This window comes from Acomys russatus, chromosome 17, assembly GCF_903995435.1.
Source record: "Acomys russatus chromosome 17, mAcoRus1.1, whole genome shotgun sequence".
Taxonomy (NCBI): Eukaryota; Metazoa; Chordata; class Mammalia; order Rodentia; family Muridae; genus Acomys; species Acomys russatus.
This window is the reverse complement of record NC_067153.1, coordinates 31,223,350-31,250,918: the sequence shown is the minus strand read 5'-3', so window position 1 is coordinate 31,250,918 and position 27,569 is coordinate 31,223,350. Positions and strand designations below refer to the sequence as shown.

Below are 27,569 nucleotides of genomic sequence, written 5' to 3'. Positions count from 1 at the left end.
TCTTTCTCCATTTAAATTATAGGAAACTGATACAAGATTACAGTTGCAAAGCTTTTAAAATATTTTCAAATACAGGAGTGTGCAGCATTGGAAAGAGATCAGTACTAACATTTATAATAAATATCAGAGAAGCCATTAGTTTTTACAGCACTGTTTGCTTAAAGGAAAGTCAACCTGGTGTAGTTTCTCATCAGTTTGCCCTTCAGCAGGCAGGCAGGGGAATCTCTATTTTCATGATCTCATTCCTCGAGCAAACATCTGAACATCTTTAAGAAAGTGACCTGCAGCCCCTGGCATCAGTCAGGCCACTGGAGAAGTCTGGAGAAGTCTCTGATCATTCTGAGCTGCGCTAGCGCCAGCGTTCCTAAGACTCACGGAATGATTTCAGAACACAATAGTGAGGAGCATTAATCACAACACAAATTCACAAATTCTTGCTCATTATGGAATTACTTTAAAACATGATCAAAAAGGTAACAATGAGGCTTTACACACTATCCCTGGGTACAGTGGTTAACCAGGCTGCTGGTGCCACCGAGGGGAAGACATTTCCTCTTCCTGTCAAGGGACTCAAACCACAGCTTAAAGTGTCATGCGTTTTCCTATGCAGGTTTTCCTTCTCAACATAGTAATGGAAAACTAACATGAAAATGGGGATTTTTGACTGTTACTCCATAGTACATGCGCCAATATTGCACACATCTGTTCTGAACTGTTAAAAGTCTTCTGGGTTCTTGGGTTACTGTCTTCTCCAGGAATACAATCCCAACCCAAACACGCAGTTTCCCTTAAAATATGGTGGACAAATTAGAAACACTGGGGGAAAATGAAGAAAGAAAAGGCAAAGATTTTGTACAAACAAAAATCTAAAAACTTTAAAAAAGGGTTTTGGTGCCCTACACACGGGGCAGTTTGTAGGTACTAGTGAATGAACACTAGCTCCAGCGCGTCTCGCTTCTCAGATAATATGGAACCTTGGTCCAGGTGTTGCAATGATGTCACTGTACGGCTCTTCCTGCGTGAGCTCGATGGCTTGTTGCTTTTTAAGAACCAAAAAGCTGTAGAACTTTGCTGCAGCCTGTTTTCTGTTTGTGTTTCGACATAGCTCAAGCAAACTGATAGACTCTGCTCCAGTTTTAGCAAGAGCTCGCTGAAAAACAAAACAACACAACACAACGCAGATGAATTCAAGTAACTGACAAGATGAAGCAGTGGCTCAATGATGCAATTCTGGTAACAGTGAGCTGTATTTGGCTGGAGCATGGACTGGACATTCGTGTAGCTATGCAAGTGGTTCCTACGCTATTCAATAAGGTAAAGGGTTACACCATGTTGACACATCTAAAGGCAAAATAAAGTCCAAGAACTAAGCAAAGTTGCTATTATATAGATATGAGATAGGAAAAATAATCAGTAGATTTTAAAGTTAAAACCAAAACCACAAAGCCTCCCTTCCAACCTCAAATCCTAATTATCAGCCATTTCTTCATTCTACGATAGGAACTCTTGAAGGACTTGCCAGGAATCTCCTGCATGCTCAGGCCCCATCTGTGTCTGGAACACTGAGGCCAAGGGTTACTGACACTTTACTAATGACAGAGAACATACAAATACAAAGGAGGTCTCTCTATCACAACATTACAGGTCTGCTTTTCAGGATAACCATGGCTACAGGTCCCTCACTCACATGCTTTCTAGATCTACACTGTAGCTTCACAATTCATGTGTGTAGCCAAGATACTCTGAAATAATGCAGCCCGGGGAAAATGTCCACAAAGAGATGCTTCAAGGCTCTAACAGGCCTTGCTTTTTGGGGCCTGGACTCGCTGTAGACTATGTGAGCATACCTGAAGGCCATGCAGCATCTGCTGAGTCCTTTTGTTCCATCTCCTTTCTTCTTGATCCTGATCGCCCCCTGACGCGTCTTCATCCTGAATAAATGACCACAAATTGAAAACACTGCCCTGATGAAATGACTGTTTCATCTCCAAAAAACTGCAATCTTGCTGCTTCAAAACCATTTGCCATTTGCTATGAACTTTGAAATTTGTCTTCCTGATCACAAAGGAAGGTCCTTGTAAGCAAGCATTTGACTAGAACATGTCTGCTTTGGCCTACATGGATGGATGGATGGATGGATGTGGTCAACACAGCACAGGACATGGACTGTTACAGGCCCCCCAGTTAAGAACCTTGTGCCAGGACTCAAGCCACATTAAATATAATGTTTCTTTCAATTACATCAAACTGTAAATAAAACAAAGCAAAATAGGTCAGTTAGGTAACCCACAGCATAATGGGCACCACTGGGTAATGCCAATCTAGACACTGGGAAAGGTTAATTAATGATGGATATTAACTTTGTAGTGCAATTTTTTAGATTGTCATCACTGACCAGTACCAAAACCCTGCATGGTAGCTAAGTAACTCATTTACACATTAAAAGACACATACCGTTAGTTATTAATGTATGCATTATTTTACCCTAGCTTCTGAACCCTAAACTGGTATGCGCCACGCTCCCCAGATACACTGGCATTAGACACCACATTCTAAGAAGCTAGCAATCAGCAACTTGACCTGAACAGGAACTGTGCTTTAATACTCATTCATTATAAAATCTGAGATTAAGGCATCATCTAATAGAGATTGGGAAATTAAACTGTAGTTTTAAAATAGTGTACATTACACTAAAGGAAAATAACTACTTCTGTCACTGACATAAAGATGAACTAGAAAAACATGAGTGGCTGTTAGTAAAACTATACTCAATGTGTACACAACAGTCTTGAGAAGGAATTTTAACAACTTCATTTATTTATCAGGAAAACATTTTAAAGGCAAAGGTTTAAATAGATACACAAATGGCAGAACATTAAATGAAGTTAGTTAAGTTCCACTACCTCACTGATCCAGAAATAAGTAAGATGAAAACTTCAGTAAGGACCTTAGCGTATTCCAGGGGAAAGGGAGCCATGTCTAAAACACCACTAGCCTAGGCACAGCTTTGCAAACTTCTAGTCAGAGGAGACAGGGCTTTCTCTGGTCTAATGGAAACAAACTCAGAGCTGGGTGTGGTGGCGCATGCCTTTAATCCCAGCACTCAGGAGGCAGAGGCAGGTGGATCGCTGTGAGTTATAGGCCAGCCTGGTCTATAAAGTGAGTCCAGGCTAGCCAAGCCTACACAGAGACACCCTGTCTCGAACAACAACAACAATCACAACCTAAAACAAAATCAACACTCACACATGGAGTGTGTCTGGCTCTTTGACTTCCAGGCCACAGGCAGGTTAGATTGGAGGCGGCTTCAACAGCAGCAAGAAATCGACTACTGATCAAAAGATGACAAAATGCAGCTATAGGCAACGCAGAGCCTAGCAGCTGTGTGTAAGGGCAAACGCCTACCTTTCCTGAGGGAAACTCAAGAATTCCAGCACAGCACAGCACAGCATGTGGTGATTCACGACCACTCAATCAGGCGTAGAAACGTACTCATTCCAGGCCTTTACAGTTTCTGTCTTACCTCCTCCTCCTCTTCCTCCTCCTTCTCCTTCTCTTTTTCCTTCTCTTTTTCTGGCAGAAGCTCTAACTCTGGGATCAGCTGACAGATATTTGGCGGCTCTTCTGGGGGAAGTTCTACTGGCGGGATCTCCATCTGCTCTACCTGCTGAGGCTTAAACAACAACAAGAAGAAGGCAACTCAAGATATGGTTTAATGGTCATTTCTTTAAAACGTAGGATCAGGTCAACGACACTTTAAAGCTATTGGGCAACCGCAGCAGGCAACATGGAAAAGGACACTGCTTCCCATGTCTGTATGTGCTGTTTCTTTTTAAGCTTAAGGTAAATATTCGAGAACATTGCAAGTCTTTATGAAAGTACCAGTAGAGTTGTGGTGTAGTCACTGGTCTATAAACTGCCCTGGCTTCTGCACTCAAGGGCTCTCGCTGACAAGTCCTTTCTAGCACAGGGCACAGAGAAAGTTCTCAAGGTTGGCAATAAGCAGTCAGTAGTCTTTGATGAAGACTGAAATAGGAAGGAGCCCACTGCTACCAAATGCCTGCTTTCCCCTCAAATTAATGTATCCCACAGACTTAACCCTGGGAGCTCTAAAGCAGATGCTATGGCCTCATTCCTAGTCTTTCTATTCTAGCAAAACCTCATAATAGCCGAAGCATGAAGGAGTCAGCTATTCCTTCACCGGTTTCCAGTTCTTTAAGTAAGTATCAATCAACTAAAAGCCTGCCCAGTACTGAGGAGATGCAGGATTTTTAAAATAAACCAGTACATGTTCGGAGCCACTGATGTCACACAGACTAAGGTTACACATTTTGGACCACCCTGAAGCAGGCTCCACTGAGCTCATTAACATTCTTTCCCACATAAGACAGAAAGATGGTTCCTAACTTCAAGTGCTGCCCTCTGGATCCATTTCTCACCATCTCTGCGTAAACTGAGATGCCGCTGAATCAGAACCCCTTAAATGCCTCTTACAACTAACTGCATGGCCGTCTCCCGATGATTTCTTTACCTACCGGTATCACAGGCTCAGGGTCAAGCTGTCCGGCTTTTCGCTTAACTCCCTGAGGGGGCGGTGGGGGCATGGCTGGCTCCTCTATGTTTGTCCTGCTGGCCTCCATCACGGAGTCCTGGAGGCGGCTTGGCTCTTCTATAATGGGCTCATCTGCAATCGTCAGAAGAAAAGAGCTTTCTTTACAACAATATTTCAGGACAACTTGCTTTTAAGATTAGTATATTAAGGCACAGATATACTTTCCCCATTGTAGAAGGCCAGGGCACTAGCACACCGGTTATTCAAAAGAGGTTGGCTCCCAGCCCTGTGCAGGCACTGAAGATGAGCTCCGGTCTCAGAAGGCGAGGAGATTCAAGATCTCCATACCCTCAAACTGAGCATACCCCTTCATCCTACACCACTGCTGCTCTGACAGCACAGAGGTGAACTTTAAGGCATTCCAAGCTTCATCTGGGAACCCTCCCAGCAGAACTGACCGATGACTTCACGCTGCTGCTGTTGCTGCGGTTGCTGCTGCTGCTGCTGCTGCTCCTCTCTGGGGACCTCTGGATTCTCAAACTCTTTGAGGAACTCATCCAAATTATCTGCCTCTCCTCCTTTCCTTCTTTTCCTAAGGTCTTCTGGTACAAGTGGAGTAAGGCAGCGTGTAAAGAGCTGTCAAAACAAGCAAAGCATCAACTATAGAGTCATATTAACTGACCACTCATGAGTATGTGTATTCTCTATTCTCATTAAGCAATGTTTTAATATAGTTTGTAATCAGCAACCAGCATATGCACATTTTAGCATTTTTATTTCATATTCTCTTGTTTCATTTGAAAAACAAGTGTTCAAATTATAATTGTAACCATTTTAGAAATTTGAAAACAGCCGGGCGTGGTGTCGCACGCCTTTAATCCCAGCACTTGGGAGGCAGAGGCTGGTGGATTGCTGTGAGTTCGAGGCCAGCCTGGTCTACAAAGTGAGTCCAAGACAGCCAAGGCTAACACAGAGAAACCCTGTCTCTAAAAACAAAACAAAAAAAAAAAAAAAGGGGGGGGGGGAGGAGAAGAAGAAAAAAAGAAAGAAAGAAAAGAAAAACAGAAAAAGAAAACAAATTTGTTTGCAAACAACTGTATCTATTAAGGGTCAAGGTTTCAAATTTGTTTGCCTGCAGTTATTTCCATTAATAAGTGGAACATGCCAACTGTCACAATACCGTCCTATCTTCAGATAGCTTAGCTACTATGTGAGATTTTACATGTCACGGTACAACATATTCTTACTTATTAATAAGCATGTAACATCTGATTATTCTGAGAATGAAGGGCACCTGCCTGGCCTGCAGTAGTATGGAACTCAAATGAGCAGAAAACTCATTTGTGGTTGAGGTGGGGGGACATTTCCATGAAGCCAGAATTCTACCTGAAGCACAGTGAACACCAGGACAACAGAGCTTCGCATAGGAAACCCAGGAGAATATACTATTGTTAATAACAGCACTCTACACCTGGAAAAGTGCATCCCATTAACGCTTGGGCAAGGCTGCACTTCGCACACTCTGACGTAAGACAGAAAAAAAGCACAGAACAACTGAAGAGTATCTGATCACCGGTGATTTAAACAAAGGTTCAGAATTCAATGTTCCTGAGACAAACTGCAATGCAAAGTAAAGACTGCCAGTGGCACTACCTTCAGTAGTCTGTTGTTCCATAAAGGCTGCGCAGGTAAGGAGAAAAGCTTTTCCACTCCTCCCGTCTCCTTCCACATCATCAGCTTCTTGGTGGGTGGGGCCAGGTCCAAAGTTGTAACAATATCAGAATAATCGCTAAGTTGGGCTCTAATTGTCTTACTATCCAATTCTTTGACACTGTCAACAATCAGCTTCCTCTTCCTCTTGGCTTTCGTTTCTTTGACTAGAATAGAAGAACAGACGGTCACTCCCGCACAAGGCCAGCCTGGACACTCTCCTCCTCTTGGCCTGGTTGTTATCTGCTTTCTAGACACAGATCCTAGGAGCAAGCCCTCATGAAGACAGCATGTCTTAACTGACAGTTTTCAAACAATATTTACAACAGAGTTGTTCAATAGAAATCTGCTGAATGTGTAAGGTCATCAGAGTTTTTTTTTTAAACCATATTGGTATATAGCACATGTGTCAGATACGAAGTGCTGAGTTTTGACTTACCCCCCACCATGTGCTCCTCCCTTCATTTACATTCATAGCTTTTCATTGTTACCGCTTGTATGTATGTGTGCATGTAATACACATAGGTATAACCTGCTCAGTCCGTATGATGTTACCTGTAGGTATGCATGTTTTCGGGCCGACCATTTGGGCGGGATTCTTTTTTGCTTTGGAGTCAGGATCACTTTATAGCCTGGGCTGGCAGGAACTGGATACACAAACTCAGAGATCTACCTGCTTCTGCCTCCCAGGGGCAAGGATTAAAGGCGTGTGTCAAGCACGACTGAGAAACTGACTTCTAAACTAACAAAATGAAAACTGTTATTTTGCTTGGAACAGGCCAACTACTTACAGGAGCTGTCAGAGGCTCAGTCTAGAGTAGCCTGAGTGGTCAAGAACTAGTCCCAACACTGTGGCTTGTACTGCCCAAGCTACAATTCATACACAGCAGCTGTACAGAGCAGCTGGATGAAGGGAAGAAGCCCAGGACCAATCACGGGGCCTGGAAACAGCATCACGACATATCTCACTCATTTGTCGCTAGTTCATACCGCTCTGGAAAGAGTGTCTGACCTGTATCTTCACAGAAACTTCTGGGATTAATTCAAGCTCAACCTTGTCACATATTACAGGCCAGGTTTCATATCAAACCATTCACAAGGTTAAGTACCATTAAAAAATGCTATACTGGGGGCCTTGTTCCAAAACGGTCTTCCAGCTGTAGTTCCCTCCCTTCTCCCAAAGTAAAATATCATTCTTACTGATGGGATTATTCTCCAAAGAAACCCTGCCATCATACTCTAAAAATACATTTAAAAAATACATTTTGGGTTGTGTGTCTGTGTGTGTCTGTGTGTGTGTGTGTGTGTGTGAGAGAGAGAGAGAGAGAGAGAGAGAGAGAGAGAGAGAGAGAGAGAGAGAGAAAGAGGGAGAGAGGGAGAGACAGACTGACTGACTCTGAATGACTGTGTGTAGGACATGTGCAGGCCAGAGGACAACTTGGGGATAGTGGTTCTCACTTTCCACCACATGGGATCGAATCAACTCAGGTCCTCGGGCTGCTTACAAGCATCTTTAGTCAAAGACTAAGGTAGACAATAAGAAAAGACTTGTCCTGTAATTTTACACCATGCAGCTCTCTGTGCAGCTCTTCCACCAGAGATCAAATTATAATGGACAGAGTGAAGACTGTGATAGACCTAAGAGCAAGAAGCTTGTCTTCAACAGCAGAAAGACGACAACACCTAGGACCTTATGTTCTATACACCATGAAATCTATGTACTCACCAGTTATATCAATGGGCTCCAATGCAAAAGCTTCTTCCTCATTTGGAACAAGTGTTGTCTGGTCAGTCATAGTTGGCATTGGTTCAACCGGATCCACAGAGTCAGGACTATCAGGACCACCCACTGTAAAAGCAACATGGTCAGTAACAGACTTAGGTAAAACATGCATACCCTACAAATGGAAAAGGAAAGCCCTTTAGGATGTGTAACAGAACCCCACAGCCCTGAAGAAAACCACTTCAATATTTGCCAGGCAGCCCTGGCAGAGGTCAACCCCAATATATGAAAGAGGGGACTGGCACAGAGTACGCAACACTGAAGACATGAGAACTGACCATCAGGCCTAACCAAGCCAGTCAAGAGCGCTCCTTTACCAACAGGTAAAACTGTGTGTCTGCTTTGTGACATGTCTTTCTGGTTGCTACGCCATGACCCCAAGAATTGGGAAACAAAAGTGCTCACTTGACACATTGTCGTCTTCATCCATGTCATCAGGTGTGGGCTGCTCTGGCAACATGACCCCTGCCTCAGACAAGGCAGGGGGATCGTCAAAGATGCCACCATCATTATTACTTATAAGTTTGTCATCTGGAATAGAAAATTAAGTTAAAATCTGAAAAAGAAATGCTAACATCACAGCAACTAATCCAGGGGAAAACAACACTAGGTTTAATGGGATTAAATCTAAACCTGCATTCAATTTGTATCCGTTTTTCTTAAGGTAGTTTATAAAAGCAAAAACACTTAGTATTTGAAGAATTTCTGCTCACCGCTTATTTTCAGTTCACATTTCCATAAAAACATCTACATATTAGGTGTCAAACATAAACCAGCAGCTTGAACAACTAGTAAACTCAGAACTCTGATAAAGCATGCAGCATACAAAGCTCACCATTTTGGCTACTTTTCCAGAAAGAATGAGGAGAACTGGTCCCCACTCACACATTAGCATCTAGACAGCTGTTTAGGACTCAGGAGCTGGTGGCCTTTCTGAAACGGAAGCTGAAGCGCAGCAACCCACCTAGTATGCCACCGTCATTGCCTTCCCCGAAATTGTCGTCTTTGTACTGGTCTTCGTACTCTAAGTGGTTCATCTTCTCGTTCAGGCTGCTGGTGCTCTGCTCGGGCTCCAGGAGGAGGTTGGAGGCGCTGGTGCTCACTAGCATGTCGTCGTCCTCGAAGGCGCTGCCTTCCCTCATTATTTCACGGTCGTCCATTCCAAAGTCACCTAAACACATTACGTATGCCATCAGCTGTGCAAAGTCAGAAATGCCACTGTTGCAAAAGCTCATAATTTAGTGGAAAATTTAAAATATCTGGTATAAACTTTGTACCTCTGGGGAACATCTAACATAAAACTCAAACTGTCAATCAGCTATCAGAATTGTATAAGGTAAACAGAGCACGCACAATTAACATTCATAGGCTTCAACTTTGACATAAAGTGCTGTTTTCCATAAAGAATGTGACTTACTACGAATCTGACCACTCACGTTTCTGAATGTCTACAGTACTGCAACTAACAGTTCCAAAACGGTTAGCTCAAAAGTGAACATCACTGTAGGTAGCACTTGGACTTCACACACAACTTCAAATGCAGGGTTCTCTCACTACACGGGGAGCAAGAACCTCAACTTTGGTACATGAAAAGATGCCTGACATGCAGTAGCAAGGCAAGTTGTTGGACAGAAATTAGACACATGAAGTTTTTCCACCCACAAGGAAATGATGTTAAGCCTAGCATCCTCTGTAATTCTTGGTAATGTAATGACATAACGAAAAGATGAGGAGCAACTAGCAATTCACACTTACCAAAATCATTTTCCTGAAGGATACTGATGTTCCCTACTTCCTCTCGCATGGTTATCTCTTCCACTCTGCTCTGGTTCAGGCTGAACTGTTGGGCGACGTCGATGTCACTTTAAAAGAAGTTCAAAGACATGTTATCAAGTTTCACAAAGTACCCCAATTTTTTCTACATACCCCTATCAAGTTTGAGACTTTTTTTCTAAATTAGTTTCTGAAACTTGTGTATCTACTAACAAATAGCTATCTGTTGTATAATTTAAAAGTACATAATGTTAAAAACTGAGGAGAACACTATTGGCAAATACAGAAACACATGATCAACAAATGGTAAAGGAAGAGAGAGAGAGATGCAGAGCTAGAATCCTAAGACTAATATTTATTGGATAGATCAATCAAATGTAGGCTCTGGACTTCATGTAGTCCTAAACCAAAAAGAAAAACCTTAAACCTAGAGGAGTCAATTGGGGACATTTAAATGTAGACTGGATATATTAAGAAGCACTGACATTTCTTGTGAGTGGCAGTGACGGCGGTGGCACCTGCCTTTAATCCCAGTACTCAGGAAGCAGAGGTAGGTGAATCCCTTTGAGTCTGAGGCCATAATGGCCTACATAGTGAATTCCAGGATAGCTTGAGCTAATTATTGAGACTTGAAAAACCAAACCAAAACAAACATAGCATTATGGGTGTTTTAAAAATGCTAATTTGAGGGGTGGGGAAACTGGCATCCAGCCATAATTAACACAACAGGAAAATTGGTTAAAAAAAAAAAAGTAGGTTATAGATCTTTTCAAAAAGCAAGAACATTTGTTGTAAAATAAATGGAGAATTTCATGTAGAGGACTGGTGTTTGGAACACAGGACGGCCTGCAAGATTTCTGAGGCCTTATGGAAAGCTCTACGTAAACAAGGGTCTTGTGACCTTAGTTTCTTCAAAACATACAACTGTTCCTGGAATGTGTGTTCGTGCTCCTTCCAGGTGTAGCAGCTAGAAGTGAGTTTACTTCAGGGCTCTTATTCATATGCTGCTATGGAGAAACATGGTTGTTGTCATATACAGCCTGTCCTTGGGACTGAATACCTTACTCAGGCTACTCTTCCTCCTCTTTTTTAAAATAAATTTGTTTTGTTGTTGCTTATTTTTTGAGACAGGGTTTCTCTGTTTAACAGCCTTAGAACTCACTTTTGTAAACCAGATTGGCCTTGAACTTAGAGCTCCGTCTGCCTCTGCCTCCCCAATGCTGGGATTAAAGGTGTGCACCACCACGCTTGGCCAGGAGACTCTCGCCCCTCAGAGGTTTTAGTCCATATCATTTATAGACCCAGCTATCCCAGGTTATCAGTATCAACTAGAGTGGTAAATAGCCAGTAGTCAACTGTGCTACCCAAAAACTATAGTTGCTTTTGCCATCACATCATAAGAGCCAGAAAGGAGGAATATACAACAGTACTCTGCCAAAACAGCTGTCTCTATGCAACTTCCTCCTTTTAAATGTACGTTTTATTATTATTATTTTTCCTTTTTAGGTTTTTCGAGACATGGTTTCTCTGTGTAGCCTTGCGTTCTGGATTTGCATTTTAGACCAGGCTGGCCTCAAACTCACAGTGATCCACCTGCCTCTGCTGGGGTAAAAGGCGTGTGCCACCATGCCCAGCTTAAATGTGTTTTAAACAATACTTTTGCACTCTTCACTAGACAATGTAAATCATCATATACATGTATTTAAAATTGCAATTTTCAGTACAGCTTATATATGTAACATATAATCCCTGGAAAAAAAAATCATTTTGAAACAAGTTTGAAGCTCACTGAAAGCAACCCAGACAAATCTTCAGGATACGTGGGCTTACCAGAATTCTCAAATCGCATCTGCGTTAGAAGTTGATACCCACAGCGTTTTCTCAGAGAGGAACATTTCCTAAATTGTACATCTTATAACTAACACATCCCTAAATCAACGCACACTTTAGGTGCCTAGTAAACGAGTATCAAACACTCTAAGGAAACGAATACAACTCAGTCAGTAATATGTTAACAATCTAAAAGCTGAGGGATCAGGAAGCGAAGAGAGAGGCGGAGAGATGCAGACATACTCTAAGTCTGGCAGTGGCTGGTCAAAATCATGAAACTCTTCAGGTAAAGTAATGGCATTGTAAGCAGCTTCCCGATTTTCCTCAGGTAGGTCAACAACACCTGGAAAAGAGAAATGAAGCCTGAAGGCCCAGCAGGGCAGGTTACAGGTGGGTCAGAGGTCAGCTGAGGACAGCTCCCAAGGTTATGCCCAGACAAGCTGGTAGGCAGGGCGTGCGAAGTCCTGGGGCTGAACCATCTCTTCTGCTGCCATGGTAGCACAAAACACAGCGCTAGTGCTCCAACAACAGCCAGGCACTGAGTAAGCCTTAAGCTAAGTCTTTAAAGGGCGTGTCAGAAAGCCCTAGGGGTGACCCTATCTCCTCCTCCCTAGGACAAGGTTAGGAAGATACAGATGCTACCATTCCCGGCCTTTTCCACAGGCACTGGAGCCTGAGCTTGCTTGCTTGCTTACAAGCACCTTGTCAGCTTGGCTATCCCAGCCTATCTCCAGATAATTCTAAACAGAATAGCACTTCATCAGCGCTAAAGCCGCAGAATGTGAATTCAGGTGAATGAATACTCCAAGCACTATTTACTTTGGTTGGTAGAACCCAATTCTAGAGCCAAATCTTACCCTACGCAAAAACAAAACAAAGCAAACAGTTGCATTTTTCTGAGCCACCTTTTAAAATTCATCACATATCAATTAGCTTTCAACTGTTGTGTGTAAGTCGCTGAGGCTAAACACCTACTCTAAGAATACTTGACCTTTCCTTTGTAGGGCTCCTTTTACACACACACACACACACACACACACACACACACACACACACACACACACACACACACGGGTTTAACACTTGCCACCCAAGGTACGGGAAACCTCACAGGTTAAAAAAGAAAGAAAAGTGCAATACCTGGCCGGAAAGCCATCTTTATTTTAATAAATGCTTCGTTGCAGTCTGCGAGGAGGTATTTGGCTTTCCTGTGATAGATGCGGACTACTCCTAGGAGGAGGTGTCCTGATGTCCGCAGCGCCATCTTCACCTGAGTGGACATTAAGATGAAATTCCTTGGCTTTAGACACAGAGGTAAATGTACTTTAAAGTGCATATCCATCCTGTGCTAGTGGGGACTTTTCACTTTTTCTTATTTTCTGCATGATTCAAAGTTGGTTAATAAACATTTGCACTTTACCATTTACTGCTCTACCAATTTCTCGAGGAACTCGCCTAGCACTGGCTGTCCAGCAATAATTAATGAATTCCTTCAGACATAACGCAGCTGTGAAGCACAAAGCAAGTCTTCCCGTGGCTTTACCATCAGCACACCAAAAAGAATGTCAACTGTGGTTCTGTTTTAGAAGCAAACACTCCTGGCCTAAAAAACCAATTATTTCAGCCAGGCATGGTGGCGAACGCCTTTAATCCCAGCACTTGGGAGGCAGAGGCAGGCGGATTGCTGTGAGTTCGAGGCCAGCCTGGTCTACAAAGTGAGTCCAGGATGGCCAAGGCTACACAGAGAAACCCTGTCTTGAAAAAAAACCAACCAACCAACCAAACAAACAAACAAAAAACAAAAAACCAATCATTTCATCCCTGTCTGTTAAAACCTGCTATTGGCCAAGCATGCTTACACACTTCAGTCAACTGAGAAGTAAGGGTGAAGTCGGCCAGGAATTTCTGAGAAAGACTTTCAGAATAACAGAATGCCTTTGTCCTTCTCCCTTTCCTGCTGTGTGAAGACAGAGTGTGTGGTGGAGGAAAAGGACAAGAGGCACTGAGGACAACACTCAGGCTTTGGGATGCCTCTGAGCTGCCTGCCAGCCAATCAGATAGGTTTTAGAATGTCCCCTTAACACTTTTCCTTTTGTTAAGCCACTGTCTATGAGCTGCATAGGCAGTATTAATGACCTAAGCAGAATTATTCAAAATTCTCCTGGCTACAAAACTAAACAAACAAACAAACAAACAAAAAAACAAAACAAAAACTTAAAAAAATATAAAAGCTCAAGAGTTCCCCAGATAAGTTTCTTCAAATCATAACCAAAACTTAAGCTTCCCAAGTTGTATGATAAAAACACGCTTGTCAGAAACATGTGCTTAAAATTATGCTTTAGTTATATGACTACACTGCATTTTTCTAGGACCCTATTTGTAAGCTAGTCTGTGTATTTATGGTTATCTTACGTGATTTAAAGGAAAAATAACAAATGTGCTACTATAAATTTTTAGATATAGCAAATTATAACAAATCTCGAATCTAGGGCACAAGAAGTAATTTCCAATTAATATCCTATACCTAATTAGTGCAAAAAAAAAAAACCTACTTGTATGTAGTTTATGCTTTTTCAAATTACAGATGGTACTGCTACCTAAGGCAGACACCACCTCTTCCTTATCTACAATTAGCAATTTCTAAAATGTACTGTTTGCACTGGTTTGGTTTAGAGTGGGTAAACTGAGGTAAGAAAAGCTGTCAAGCAGATGGATACAAAGATCATAAAGTAAGCAGATCACAGGCTGTATGTGCTAACAAAGGACTGGCTCCTGGTCTAGCTCTTCCAATGGGAGGAGTCTGGAAAGTTCACAGAAGCCAGCAGTTACCAGAGTACCACAAGTTTGATACAGGCTCAACCAGTGAACCACTTCCTCACAAGAAATGCTCATCAGTTTCAGGTCAGGTCCCCATCTCAAAACAGCTTCACACATTACAAGGCTAAGTCGTTTGTACTGTCCCCCACAAAATATCCAAAATCTTTTAATGCCAAACTGTCTATGTCTGTTAACACACTCTCATCTATCAGCCTCAGACTTTCTGTAGTGTACACAGTATTCTACACAACAAGAAGCATCCTTTAAAGCCAAAATCCTTTGATATTTATGGCTGTTAAGGAAGCGAATGTGATCTCCCTAGTTCCTACTTTAGCCAATAAGCACACATATATATTTACATTCCCACTGAATTGGACCAGCTGCGCAAACTAGTGCACATTACAGTTAAGGCGCCACAGTTCTACTGCACTAGCATCAAGCCTGTGCTCTGCCCCGTCACACTTCCTTCTTTCCTCAGCCTTTTTTACCATCTTCATAGCTTGCCTTTCAAAGAGTGTCCAGAGTCAGAACCCTGCAGCAGGAAGCCTTTGCGAGCAGCGCTGCTGATGTGCTCCTTCATCAACTCATCTACTGGGGATCCCTTAAAGGCTTTGTATTTTCTGGCAACTCTTGAGTAATGTTAATATGAACATCTATTTTTGCTTTTAAATATAGATGTTCAAGTTTTCAACCACTTCCAAGTAAATACTAAGAAAAACAGCTTCTGGCTTGCAATGCAAGGTGACCAAACTATTCACATTTCCACCAACAATAAAGGTGCTCCCGTTTGCTCTACAATCTCACCCACCACTTAGTATTCTAAAGGTTGTGGATTTTGGTTATTCCAATAAACATGTGATTACATTGGACTGTTTTAATTTGTATTTGCTTGCTTTCTGCTTATTTCTTTTGATTAACATCTGACTAAAGTTTTTGGTCTGTTTTATAAAAATGGGGTTTTTCTCTTTTTGATTTTTTTTGTTTGTTTGCTTGTTTTTCAAGATAGGGTTTCTCTGTGCAGCCTTGGCTGTCCGGGACTCACTTTGTAGACCAGGCTGGCCTTGAACCAACAAGGATCCACCTGCGTCTTCCTCCCAAATGCTGGTATTAAACAAAGGCGTGAGCCACCATGCCCGGCTCCTTTTTGAGTCTTAATAGGTTACTTTCTAGTTTTCTACTTCACATTTTAGGTCTAGGACCTTGAGTTAATTTATTTTTGGAAGAAATAAGGTGTGTTTCTAAATTCAGTTTCATACATGCTGATACCATTTGTTCTAGAACTATTTATTAAGAAGACCACCCTTTAAGAATTTACCAAGTGTTAGTCTAAGAATGTGTGTATAATGTCCATAGGATTAAAGGACAATGCCACGGGTCAGAACTTGCTTGCCACATTTCCTCCATGAATTACATTTATTTAGTGGTGTGTCTGTGTGTTTGCCTGAGGACAACTTGTTCTATCTCCTTCCACTATGTGGATCATAGGAACCCAACACAGGTGGTCAGACTTGACAGCAAACACCTTAACCTACCAAACTACTATGGCGGGTGGGGAAACGACTCCACTTTTTCTTTCTTTCTTTCTTTTTTTTTTTAAAGAAATGCTCTTTCTCCTTGTTTGCCACTGTGCTGTGATTCCAGGCTAGGTAGCCTACAGAGCCTTTTATTTGGGGAAGGGGGTAGTGTTCCCTGTGTTTCTGCCTCCTCCAAGCCACAGGGTTGGAGACAGCTGCCTCGCTGTGCTATCATGAGAGTTCTAGGGACCTGCAATCAGGTCACTAGATGTGTGTAACAAGCACCTGTCCTCATTGTGTCACTGCTCTGGCCTGAAGAAACTACCTTTTCGCCACTGTATCATCTTGCTATCACTTCTTTAATGGTTGTATAACACAGAACCAGAAGAATTAAGAGTTAAAAAAATTAAGCCGTGTAAACTATCCCAACAGAGAAGCCTTAGGAAAGTCATGTTCAAGCAGTTCAAGCAAACAATGACTTATGGGTTTGCAATTCCAGACTTAAAATCCTATAATGGTCTAATGAATTACTTCATGTCAGCTGAGGCCTACTACAAATCCTGTAAATTCTATAGATAGATAGGGGACTTTGGTGCTATGCAACAATTCAGTGAACCATAAACATAGCTGTTTCTGAATGTAGTCAATTGCAAGGCAATATAACTTACATTTATATATACAATAAAACTAATATTATATACAACATATGCACCTACATATCCTAGCAGGCAAGCACTACTATGAAATTATTCTCTGGGGGATAGGACTATTGATGTTTCTCACCTGTCAATTCTTTATGTTACTAAACATTACAAATCGGAACCATCGCCGGGTGTGGTGGCGCACGCCTTTAATCCCAGCACTCGGGAGGCAGAGGCAGGTGGATCGCTGTGAGTTCGAGGCCAGCCTGGTCTACAAAGTGAGTCCAGGATGGCCAAGGCTACACAGAGAAACCCTGTCTCGAAAAACCAAAAACAAAAAAAAAACAAAAAACAAAAAACAAATCGGAACCATCCTAGGAAGGATGTGAAGAAACACCTTTAATCCCAGTAAGATCTGTGAGGTATTAAATCTTAAAACCAGACGAATGTTACAGAGCAAATAAAAGCTTGAAGCCCACGTCCTCTACCTAGAAGGAGACTTCCTCACAACTTTAAAGAACAAGTCTCTGCTTGCCTTCACTATCCCCCAGATTCCCTCACTCGCCTCAGTGAAGAGCCACTCTTTATACACCAAGACCAACGTGGGTCATGCTAGTATTGCTACTTCTCAACGACACTCTAGACATCATGATCATCAGTCTCCTAAATGATAAAGATTAAGACACCAGAGGAAAATTACAGGATCTACCTATAGGTTTCCCTCGCTTCCCATATACAACTATAACTGTTTTACTAGTTCCACTTACACGTGAACGGACACATGGACACACGCGCCGGCAGCAGGCCTACCTTGGGTGAGATGATACTCTCCACGCTGCTCTCTAAGTTACACTCGAACACATGGGCTTTGGTCAGCTTCTTGTCCCAATGGGCCGCCAGCCAAATTTTGGCCAGCGGCCCTCTTTTACTGAGGACAAAATGTGCGTAGAACATTTTTTCTTATTTGCTATGAAATAAGAAAAAACCTGAGGAGAGAAAAAAGTTATTAAGTTTCATGTGAGGACTGAAATATTTATTAAGATATGTTAAAAAAAAAAAAAAAAACAAAGACACTAGTTTCCTATATATAAAGAACCTGAAAATACAGTAAGCATTTCACAAAATAATCTTATCATTTTAATATGAGGGCCAAGTCCATCCCCAAGTATTAAGACAGGAAGGGAAGTGACAGGAGTCAAACTAGTTTTTATTACTTGCTACTGTAAGAACTATCATCAAAAATTTCTTATTCTAAGTCCAAGCAAGTATTAATTCTATTTCTAATCTAATTGCTGATAATGCACATAATCCTGCTCACTGGCTAGTGTGTAGAGGAAAAGAGAAGTGTCTAAGCCTAGCACATATGAGGCTTTAGGCTCAATCCCCAGTATCACAAACAAAACCAAAAACACCCAAACAAGAAAGGCACCCTGTACAGGCAGCAATGACCGCCTGCTGAGGCAAGCCTTTCAGTGTTCAAGCAAAACTGAGAGGGCAGGTGGTCCCATCGGGTAGGAGGAGGAACACATCATAGCAACACCTTAATTTTAAGACTATCTAAAAGTTTTGCTTTATGTATTTAGCTTCCCTCTTCACAGAAGATGTTAAGTCCCACCTTTTTCTTTCTTTTCTTTTTTGAGTGGGGTGGTCAAAAAATTTTGTCCTTTCTCTAAAATGCTAGAGGCCTGCTTTTAAGAAATAAAAAACATACCTTTAATAAAATATGAATAGTTTTGGCCTTTTAACTTTGAAAGGATTATAGATTCACAAATAGCCGATTCTGATTCAATATTGATATTCTCTAAACCAAGACAGTGGCATGGTTTGATTTCTATCTCTACACCACCATGTTACATGTGTACTGTCTCACTTACCCCTGGCCCCTATACTTAAGCCCTGGCAAATAAAACTCTGCATAACAGCCAGGCGTGGTGGTACATGCCTTTAATCCTAGCACTCGGGAGGCAGAGGCAAGCTGATCGTTCTGAGTTCGAGGCCAGCCTGGTCTCCAAAGTGAGTCCAGGACAGCCAAGGCCAACACAGAGAAACGCTATCTGAAAAAACAAAACAAACCCAACAACAACAACAAACCCAACAAAGCAAAACTCTGTGTATCTTATTTTGGCATTTTATATAAACAACACAATATAAGTCACAAGGTGGGCTTTCTTTTGATTTAGCACACTCTTGCTGAGATCTATTCACCCTGCTATTTATTAATAGTATATTGCATTTATTGCTGAGGAACACTCTGTGAGAGGAAACAAAGAACAATTTACTTAGCCACTCATCTGCCAGAGATCAGTCATTTCTTTATTAAGTTTGGGCTACTGCTGATAACGCTAATACACACACTGTGAGCACACTTGCTGGGAGCCACTTTTCTCTACAACACACCTATAGTTGCCAGGGAGGACAGTAAGCATACATATGGGTTCAAGGACATTTTAATACAATGATCAAAACAGTGTATTTTTTTTTTTTCTCCAACCATAGACAAGATTATTCTAAACGAATAGGGAGCAGCAAAGCAGCTGGAAAAGCCAAAACAAGTTCAAAAATGGAGAGCAAAGCAAAACAAGTCCATTTGGTTTAAACCTTACATAGTTGTAAGTCAAGACCATGGTACTGGCAGAAAGATGCACACAAGGATCACTGCAACCAAATAGAACCCACAGATAGACAGGTATGTAGCTCCAACTGACTTTTCACAAAAATACAGAAGAAAAGTCAAAGGAGGAATGAGAAACCCTCCAACAAACTGGAGAGACTAAGAATGGGGTCAACAGACCAAAACCAAACAGAAACAAAATGTAAAATCAATAAAGCTAAATTTAAACCTCACAAGCTACACAAAATTATTTTAAAAATCAGATTATATCTATCGGATAGTGCCACTGTGGACTCACAGTGCAACCTGTGTGTTCTCTATGTTCAAAGGAACATTGCACATGTAACACACTGACAAAACCCAAAAAGAGTAGAAACCTGAATGTCTAGTTTAAAATCATTCCATGTCTGGCTCAGTGACGCACACCTTTAATCCCAGCACTCGGGAGGCAAAGGCAGATGCATCGCTCTGAGTTCAAGGCCAGCCTGGTCTATAAAGTGAGTCCAGGACAGCCAAGGCTGTTACATAGAGAAACCTTGTCTCGAAAACCCAAAACAATACCATCACCACCACCACCATCCAACCACTTGGCCATCTTAGGTTAACCCTAATTCACTGCAAAGGAAACAAATCGAATCTGAATAAATTAAAAAAAAAAAAAAAGAAACCAAAACAAAAGAAAACCCACAGCCTTAAATACATAACCAGAGCACCTTTTAGAGAAAAAAGGGCATCAATGGGATGAATATTTTAAGACACATTACACTATCCACAATAAACTCTGTAAACTGGCTTTCATTAAAATAAAATCTTTTGCTTTATGAAATACTGCTGAGAACTCAAACTGAGAGGCCCCGTTATCTCGCTAGAACTTGAATCTAGAACACGCAAGGAACCATCAAGAAATAAAAGCAAAATTCAATTAGTAAACAAGCAAAAAGGAGAGTTCACAGCCAAGGACATCCCTCTGAGAAATAACATAAAATGATTTCTAGTGTCACTAAGCCACTTAGAAAATTGTGCCCTTATCCAAAGGGTTTAAAGGCGGCGGGAGGAGCAACATCAAATGCTGGAGAATATGCAGAAATTTTTAATGTTAGCGTTAAAAACCAAGAACAGAGTAACTATAACATCATATTTCCACATGAAAGGGAACAGTAAATTTTAAAATGAAGATTTGCTTTTATTTTAACTCACAACATGCCCATTCTTTCTTCTGATGAAAAGACACTTTGTTTTAAAGGTATCAGAGGCAGGAGATTTCATGTATACCAAAAGATATTATTTGTGGTAAACACAGATGAAATTTGCAGGTAAATGGATAGAACTAACAAAGATCATACTGAGTAAGCCAACTCAGACCCTGAAAGATAGACACTGAATGTTTTCTCTCCCGAGTTTCCTAGATGTTAAGTATGTAAGTCACCTGGAATAACCGCGGACACCAGTCAAGTAAAAAAAGGAAAACAGCAGGGCACAAGTGATCTGAAGGGGAGATGGGAGAATGAGGTGGATTAATTACGGAAGAGGCAGGGAGGTAAATACAGAAGGGGGTTAAATAACAGTGGGGATGTCTGAAAGTCTTAAGGTTGATATTATCTACTTACAAACATAAATTGGTGTACAGAAATACATATATACTTTAAATAACAATCTCCCACCTGCGCTGACAATGGCTCCTCAAAAAGCCAAAGACTATGAACCATGAAAAACCCTCCTTTTTGAATAGTTGGTCTGGGCTGTCCAAGAGGCTCCCCCAAACATTGCCCTTGGTTTCCTCAGGTGGAAAGTAAGGTTGCCAACCACTTTGGGGGCTGGGCCAGAGGATCTGAAGGGAAGCAGCCAGCAGAGGTACCTAGTGAAGAGCAGCATGTCACAATAACTCTAAGGGTGCAGGAGTAACATGCATGTCTTGGTGGTAACCAAAAGCTCCCTAGTGGGACTTAAGATGTGCTCGGTAAGAGGAACTCAAGCCTGCTACTGGAAACCTAGCTAGTAGAAAGTCATGGCCCTTGGAGGGGAACCTACAACCATTTTACTAAACCTGCACAATGCCTAGCTGCAGTCTAAATAACTATCCTAACATCCATAGATAAATGCAGTTCTCACCCCTCATCAAGGAAACTTCTTTGCTATGATATCATTAACTATGAGTCAGAACCCAACAAAACCAGAATAGTGGAATCCAGTCCCAAATGATGCATCAACAACACAACTGCTACACCTAAGGCTTAGGGATCACCAAACAGAAAGGGGCGGTGAAGATCTTAAGAGCTAGAGGAATGGAGGTTTGCTATGAGACTGTTGTCTTCGAGAAATGTCAGAAGCCACATCCATGAAGTCTCACCAAAATGGCTGCCAAAACATGGCCTGAACAAGGAAAACACTAATAGACATGCTAACATGAAAGGGGAAAGCTCAAGATGCCTCAACCCTATACAAAGAACTAGAGGCAATTAAAGAAGTCTGAGAACAGGAGAAACAGTCTTCCCAAAAGAAGCGCCACACCAAATGGTCAGCCCTGAAAACATACATACAAGTAATATTATGCAAACAGGTTTTATTTTTATATTTAGGAATGCACACATGGTGCAAACGCGCACACACACAGAACAAAGAAAAAGAAGACATGAAGTTGAGGGGTATATGAGAGGGTTTGAAGGGATGAAAAGAGAAAGGGAAAATGATATATTATTTATGGGATAGCACTATGGGAGCAAGACAGAAGCAGCCAGGCTTGCTTCAGCCCTCTTTTCCAACACTTAATAACAAAGGATATTTTAATTCTTATTCTCTGAACTTAATATTCTGAGCATCATTAATTTACAATACAAAGTTTTCTCAAAGGAAAACAAAAACTAAGCTTCATCAGCTCTTTATTATAATCCTGTAACCTTCTACCAAATATCAGAGTGAGAACTAATGAATTCTAGAACAGAAAATAGATCAAATGCTCTGTGGTGTATTAAATAATACTTCAAGAGTTACATGTCTGCCACTAAGTATTTTATAAAACAATATGCTTACCATAATCATGGACAGCCTTTCATTTGCAAATCAGAGCTTTCAAGCATTGTAAAGTTTGTTACAGCAAAACCTCAACTATATCCAGTGTTATAAATAAACCTAGAAAATTTATAGAAATTCAATATGGCTATGTGTTCTTAGCAGTCACGGTCCTACGTGAAAACCCCAAAACATTGTGTTCCAAGTAAGAGGAAAAGCTTGCCACGATAACTGTTGGCCACAAGACAGCTACTAAATATGTGTTTATTAAGAAAATAGGATATACCAGCTGATCTCTTCATTAAAAAATGTAAGAAATTCTGAAGAGTTAGAAGTTAAACAAACCTACGAGCATGTCTCAACAGGTGTCAGTAGGTTGTGGCAATACTTCGGCTGCTGGCCGGAGGACTGTGCCTAAAGCATTCCAGCTATGCGGAGGCAGACTCCTAAATAGATGCTGGCATGCGGTGGGAGATGTAAGTAAAGCAGGGTACTAAAGTTAATCTGGGAAACAATTAGTAACAGGAGCACATTCTCCCAAGGGAAGTGAGAGCGACAGCAGTCACTCAATGATTAGGCTGTATCTGAATCCAGCAAAACCACAAGCACCTTTTCCCTCAGTAATACCAACCTGTAACATTAAAATATGGTTGTTTAATCTGTAGATTTGGAGATTCTAAATTGTTATCCTTTACTAAAGACCTTTGCAATAGATACTAAACAGAGCTGTCAATGCAATGACTTCTGAACCACCTTTTTCTATTTTTTCTATAGCAGCAAGCAACTTAATTGATGATGGTATTTAGAACATAGGCACTAATGCAAAAATAAAGCAGTTGCTTTTTAATTCCAAAGAAACAAAGTCTAATTGAAGCTCATGTGCCTGTTATAATGTCCAGCAGCAGCAGCAGCAGCAGCAGCAGCAGCAGCAGCAGCAGTAGTTCACTCACCTATTAGGAAAGCCATTGAGTAAACTAGTGCACCCTCTTTGAAGAACAATTTGGCAAAGACTCATGAAAGTTTCACACATTCATGATTTCTGGACAGAAACTACACTTCCAGTCATCAATATTAAAGATATACTTGGGCTGGGCGTGGTAGCATACGCCTTTGATCTGGGGGTGGGGGAGTTGGGGGAGGCAAAGGCAGGCAAATCTCTGTGAGTTTGAGGCCAGCCTGGTCTACAAAGTGAGTCCAGGGCAGCCAAGGCTACACAGAGAAACCTTGTCTAAAAAAAGAAAACGAAAGAAAAGAGATGTACTTGGATTTGTGTATGACACATGACATAGAGAAAATAAGAACTATGAAGTACCAAATGGTTTGCTTAATTTCCTAATGACTGTATCGGCCCGATTTTACATAAGAATAAAGAGCACACAGGATAAGTATTTTTCCTAACTGTCTGATGGAAGTGTAGTTTTTGTTGCCTTGACAGTACAACTTACCAAATTTATGAAAGCACCAGAAATAATCTACCTTACCATTAGTGACTTGAAAACACAGGCCTCTACACAACAGAATGTAAGGCATCCCGAAACAATGATGTCAGATTGGTACTAATATGAAAAAGGTCCAGGCCAAACTTAGAATACTACTGGAGAGGGTCTTTGGGACTTAATGGTTTTTTTTGAGACAAGGTTCTCTGTGTAGCCCTCACTGCCCTAGACTCCCTCTGTTGACCAAGCTGGCCCTGAACAAACAGATGTCAGGTGGCCTGCCTGTCTCTGCCTCCCGAGTGCTGGGATTAAGGCCTGCACCACTACGGCAGGCCATTGTGACTTAATAGATATGGTCTATATATTGCCCTATTCATATCTGAAGGTTCCGTTGTCTTTTGACAGGATTCCTCTGTGAAGCCTTGGCTGTCCTTCAATTCAGATCCTGCTGCTTTCCTGAGTGTTAGGATTAAAGGTGTGTGCTACCACACCCAGCTCTGAAGGGTCCATATTCCCTAACCGATATGGTGTATCAGGGAATTTAAGCATGTCCAGGTTTTTTTTCTTGGTATGGGAGGGAGCTGTAATCCCAGAGGCAGTGTGTCCTACAGCCAATTTCCTACACACACCAAGGTCCAATGGCCCTCTCATTCTACACGAACACATGCATAGCTTAGAGCTATTGAAGGCTCCGGTCTAGACCATTTCCACTGAGTTCAAGGTCAGTAGGTCAGAACATATAAAGTTACTGTTTCAGGGCACTATTTGTACAACAGCTTATGTCTAAGAAAGCGAGGTGCGCACCGTTAGTAAGCAGTATTTTATTAACCAAAATGACCTATTCATGATCTGAATAATGGGGGGAAACAGTATTGGCTAAAGGGGTCTTCTAAACCTTTCACTGGTTTAACAAACAATACCTTCGTAGAAAATATGAAGGCAACAAAAGATGTATGGTAGCAGTTTTTGTCTGTGGTTGGTTAAGTTCATGGGTGGGGAGCCTAGGGATATGGTCAATTGTATGTACTTAGGAGCATTTGCGCAAAGGATCTGTGGAGTCCTTATCAAACTGGTGACAACAGCTACTTCTGGTAAGTGGGTCCTCACTTTTGTACTATTTTGTTGTGTATGTGAATATGCTCTTTTAAAAACACCCGGGCATGCCAGGCGTGGTGGCGCACGCCTTTAATCCCAGCACTCGGGAGGCAGAGGCAGGCGGATGGATCGCTGTGAGTTCGAGGCCAGCCTGGTCTACAAAAGAGTCCAGGACAGCCAAGGGTACACAGAGAGACCCTGTCTCGAAAAACCAAAAAATAAAATAAAATAAAATAAAAACAAAACACCTGGGCATACCTACCCGAAACAGAAACTACCACACGAGGAGTCAGGGCACAATCCTGCTTTGCATTAGAGTTATATTCTTCTTTATATAGCTCATCCTCCTATTAGACAAACAGGCACAGATCATAGCTGGGTTTTGCTAACTTTGGAAAACATCAATACCCAAGCCAGATAAAAATGGAGCTGTTAGTGGCCTGGCAGATCAAAGAAAAACTAAGGGGAGGCAGTGAGAACATGTCTGGCCTGCATATATTACTCTCTTTGGTTCTAATATTGACAGTGAATTTTAGCTTCAAATTTTGTTCCCTCCTTATTTATAAGGCTTAAGAAGTCATTTTATATATGAGGTTCAGCCTGTGCTTGGTGTCTGTAATCTCAGAATTCCCAGTTTTGAGACACGAGGATCTTTAAGGCAAGCCTGGGCTACATCATCCGATTTCCCCCAGCTCTCCAAACAATAGCAGCAAAATATAACGTTTAGCTTTCTCAACTACAAAGTGGGTATATTCATCAGGCGCAATGACAATCAAGGGAAACAGCACATGTAGTGCCAAGTAGATTCAACCACTAGTCTCAAAAAACAACTTGCCCAGTTAGCATGATCATACATATAGGACAAAATGAAAAACACAATGTATTTCTCAAGAATTAAAGTTTCCCCAATTACTCAAGTATAAAGTATCTCTCAAAATCTGCAATTCCCGACTTACTTGTGTATAATACAAAAAGCACCAAGTCCACTTCTTGAAACACCTCTGTAATTTCGATTATACAAACTCTTAAAATAACTAAACCCTTCTCAATGAAAGTTGCTTCATACATTAAACAAGAGTATTTACAATCTGAGAAATAGGCTTTGGTCTGGTTCCAAAATCTTCTAGCCTTTCAGTTCACTGGCATTTGGATTTTTTTTTTGGGGGGGGGGGGGGTTCGAGACAAGGTTTCTCTGTGATAGTTTTGGCTGTCCTAGACTCACTTTGTAGACCAGGCTGGCCTCGAACTCACAGTGATCCGCCTGCCTCTGCCTCCCAAGTGCTGGGATTAAAGGCGTGCACCACCACGCCCGGCTGGCATTTGGTTTTTAATAGGATTTTGCACCCTTAGGGGGAAAAACAATGCTTATCCTATACAGTTTAACGAGAGCAAATATTAACTTTCTCTTCTTAAGAGAAGCCGAAGTACAGAAGCCACTTCCACAAACCCTTCAAACACCAACGCGTTTTGGAACGCTGAGGACAGCCTAACAAATCAGAGAGCCCGAAGAAATCTTCTAAAGCGTTTCCCTCTTAAATTTGAAGGCCGCTTAGTCTAGCTGAACACCTCGACAGTGTCACCTTACACTAGTGTGGCAGCGCATTCTCAAAGCCTTCCTCTGCCACGAAAAAGGCACTTAGCATCAGAGCGTCTCCACAACACTCGATCATTAATCGTTTAAGAAAAAAAAAGTTTAGAAAAGTTACGGGGGGAAACCAGTTACACTCAAGTCCTGGGAAGCAACGTTACTCCGTCGTATTTTAAAACAGCCTGCCCCAATTTCTGAGATTCCCAACTATAAAAACGAAAATACAGTACAGACTGGCAGTCCCCGGGCCCCTGGGGCCACCGCATGCCTGACGCGACACGGATCCCGGACCCCACACCCGGTTGCACCGCGACCGCCCAGGAGCCTCCCTTCGCCGGCTCCCGCCCTGAGACCCGCGCGTCTTTGCAGACAGCCATTTTCCCCCCCGAGGGGGTGGCCAGGACTGGAGAGCGGGCTAGTTCAAACCTCCCTCCTCACCCCGCAGCATCATCATGTTCCTGCTGTCCGACCTCCGCACAGCGGAGGGGCTTTTGTGGGGCGCCGAGTGGAGCGGAACCATTAGTAACTCAGCAGGCGCGGAGCACGATCCCGGGGCAGCGAGGACCCCAGGCGAGGGCGGATCCGGGACGCAGTGGTCCGGGCGCTCCGGGGGAACTGGGCGCTGGCCGGGAGCAGGCAGTACGCGGGGGGCGGCCGCCTCCTACACCGCTACTCCGCGCCGCGTCCCCACAGCAGCACCGCGGGGAAAGAGCAGGGGGGAGGGAGCCGGAGCCCGAGAAGGGGGATCGGCCGGGTCGCTTACCTGTATCTCCGCGGGGAGCTGGGAGGGGTGGTGGCCCGGGGAGGGGGGAAAGGGTCGGGGGAGGGGGCGGGGAAAGGGGGAGCCCTTGTGCGGTGTAGCCCCGGAGCCGCTCCCGCCACCACCGCGGCCGCCGCCTCCTTTCCGATTCACTCAAACAAACAAGATGGCTGCCGTTACGGCGCGGCTCTTCCGGCCGCCCAAATCCTTGGTTCAAATCGGCAGGATGTTTACGGTCAAAAAGGGTACTTGTGCGCCTGCGCAGCCCGCCCGAGTCTCAGAATGGGCGGCGCAGGCGCGCTGACCACTTCCTTGTCTTTGGACCACCCGCCTACTGGCCGTGGAGCAGGCGCAAAGGTTCCCAGCAGGAGTTTTCAGAGCGGCAGGCAAGAGTTGGCAGATAGCGCACGCGCAATGTTGTCCAATGGTGTAAATAGTTGGGTTTAGTTGTTA

The 27,569-nt window shown here is 42.5% G+C and overlaps 1 protein-coding gene across 1 annotated transcript; it reads right to left on the bottom strand.

The window, feature by feature from the left end:
* Positions 1-924: 924 nt before the first annotated feature.
* On the bottom strand, positions 925-27,166 carry Rad21 (RAD21 cohesin complex component). Its single transcript, XM_051159693.1, has 14 exons — positions 27,120-27,166; positions 17,431-17,606; positions 12,789-12,918; positions 11,892-11,991; positions 9,801-9,907; positions 9,010-9,216; positions 8,451-8,576; positions 7,989-8,111; positions 6,206-6,429; positions 5,011-5,188; positions 4,536-4,684; positions 3,524-3,673; positions 1,848-1,931; positions 925-1,150 (listed from the first exon to the last, which is right to left on the bottom strand). Exons 2-14 carry the CDS (start codon positions 17,572-17,574, stop codon positions 959-961), a joined length of 1,914 nt encoding a protein of 637 aa, XP_051015650.1. The 5' UTR covers positions 17,575-17,606; positions 27,120-27,166; the 3' UTR covers positions 925-958.
* Positions 27,167-27,569: the final 403 nt, after the last annotated feature.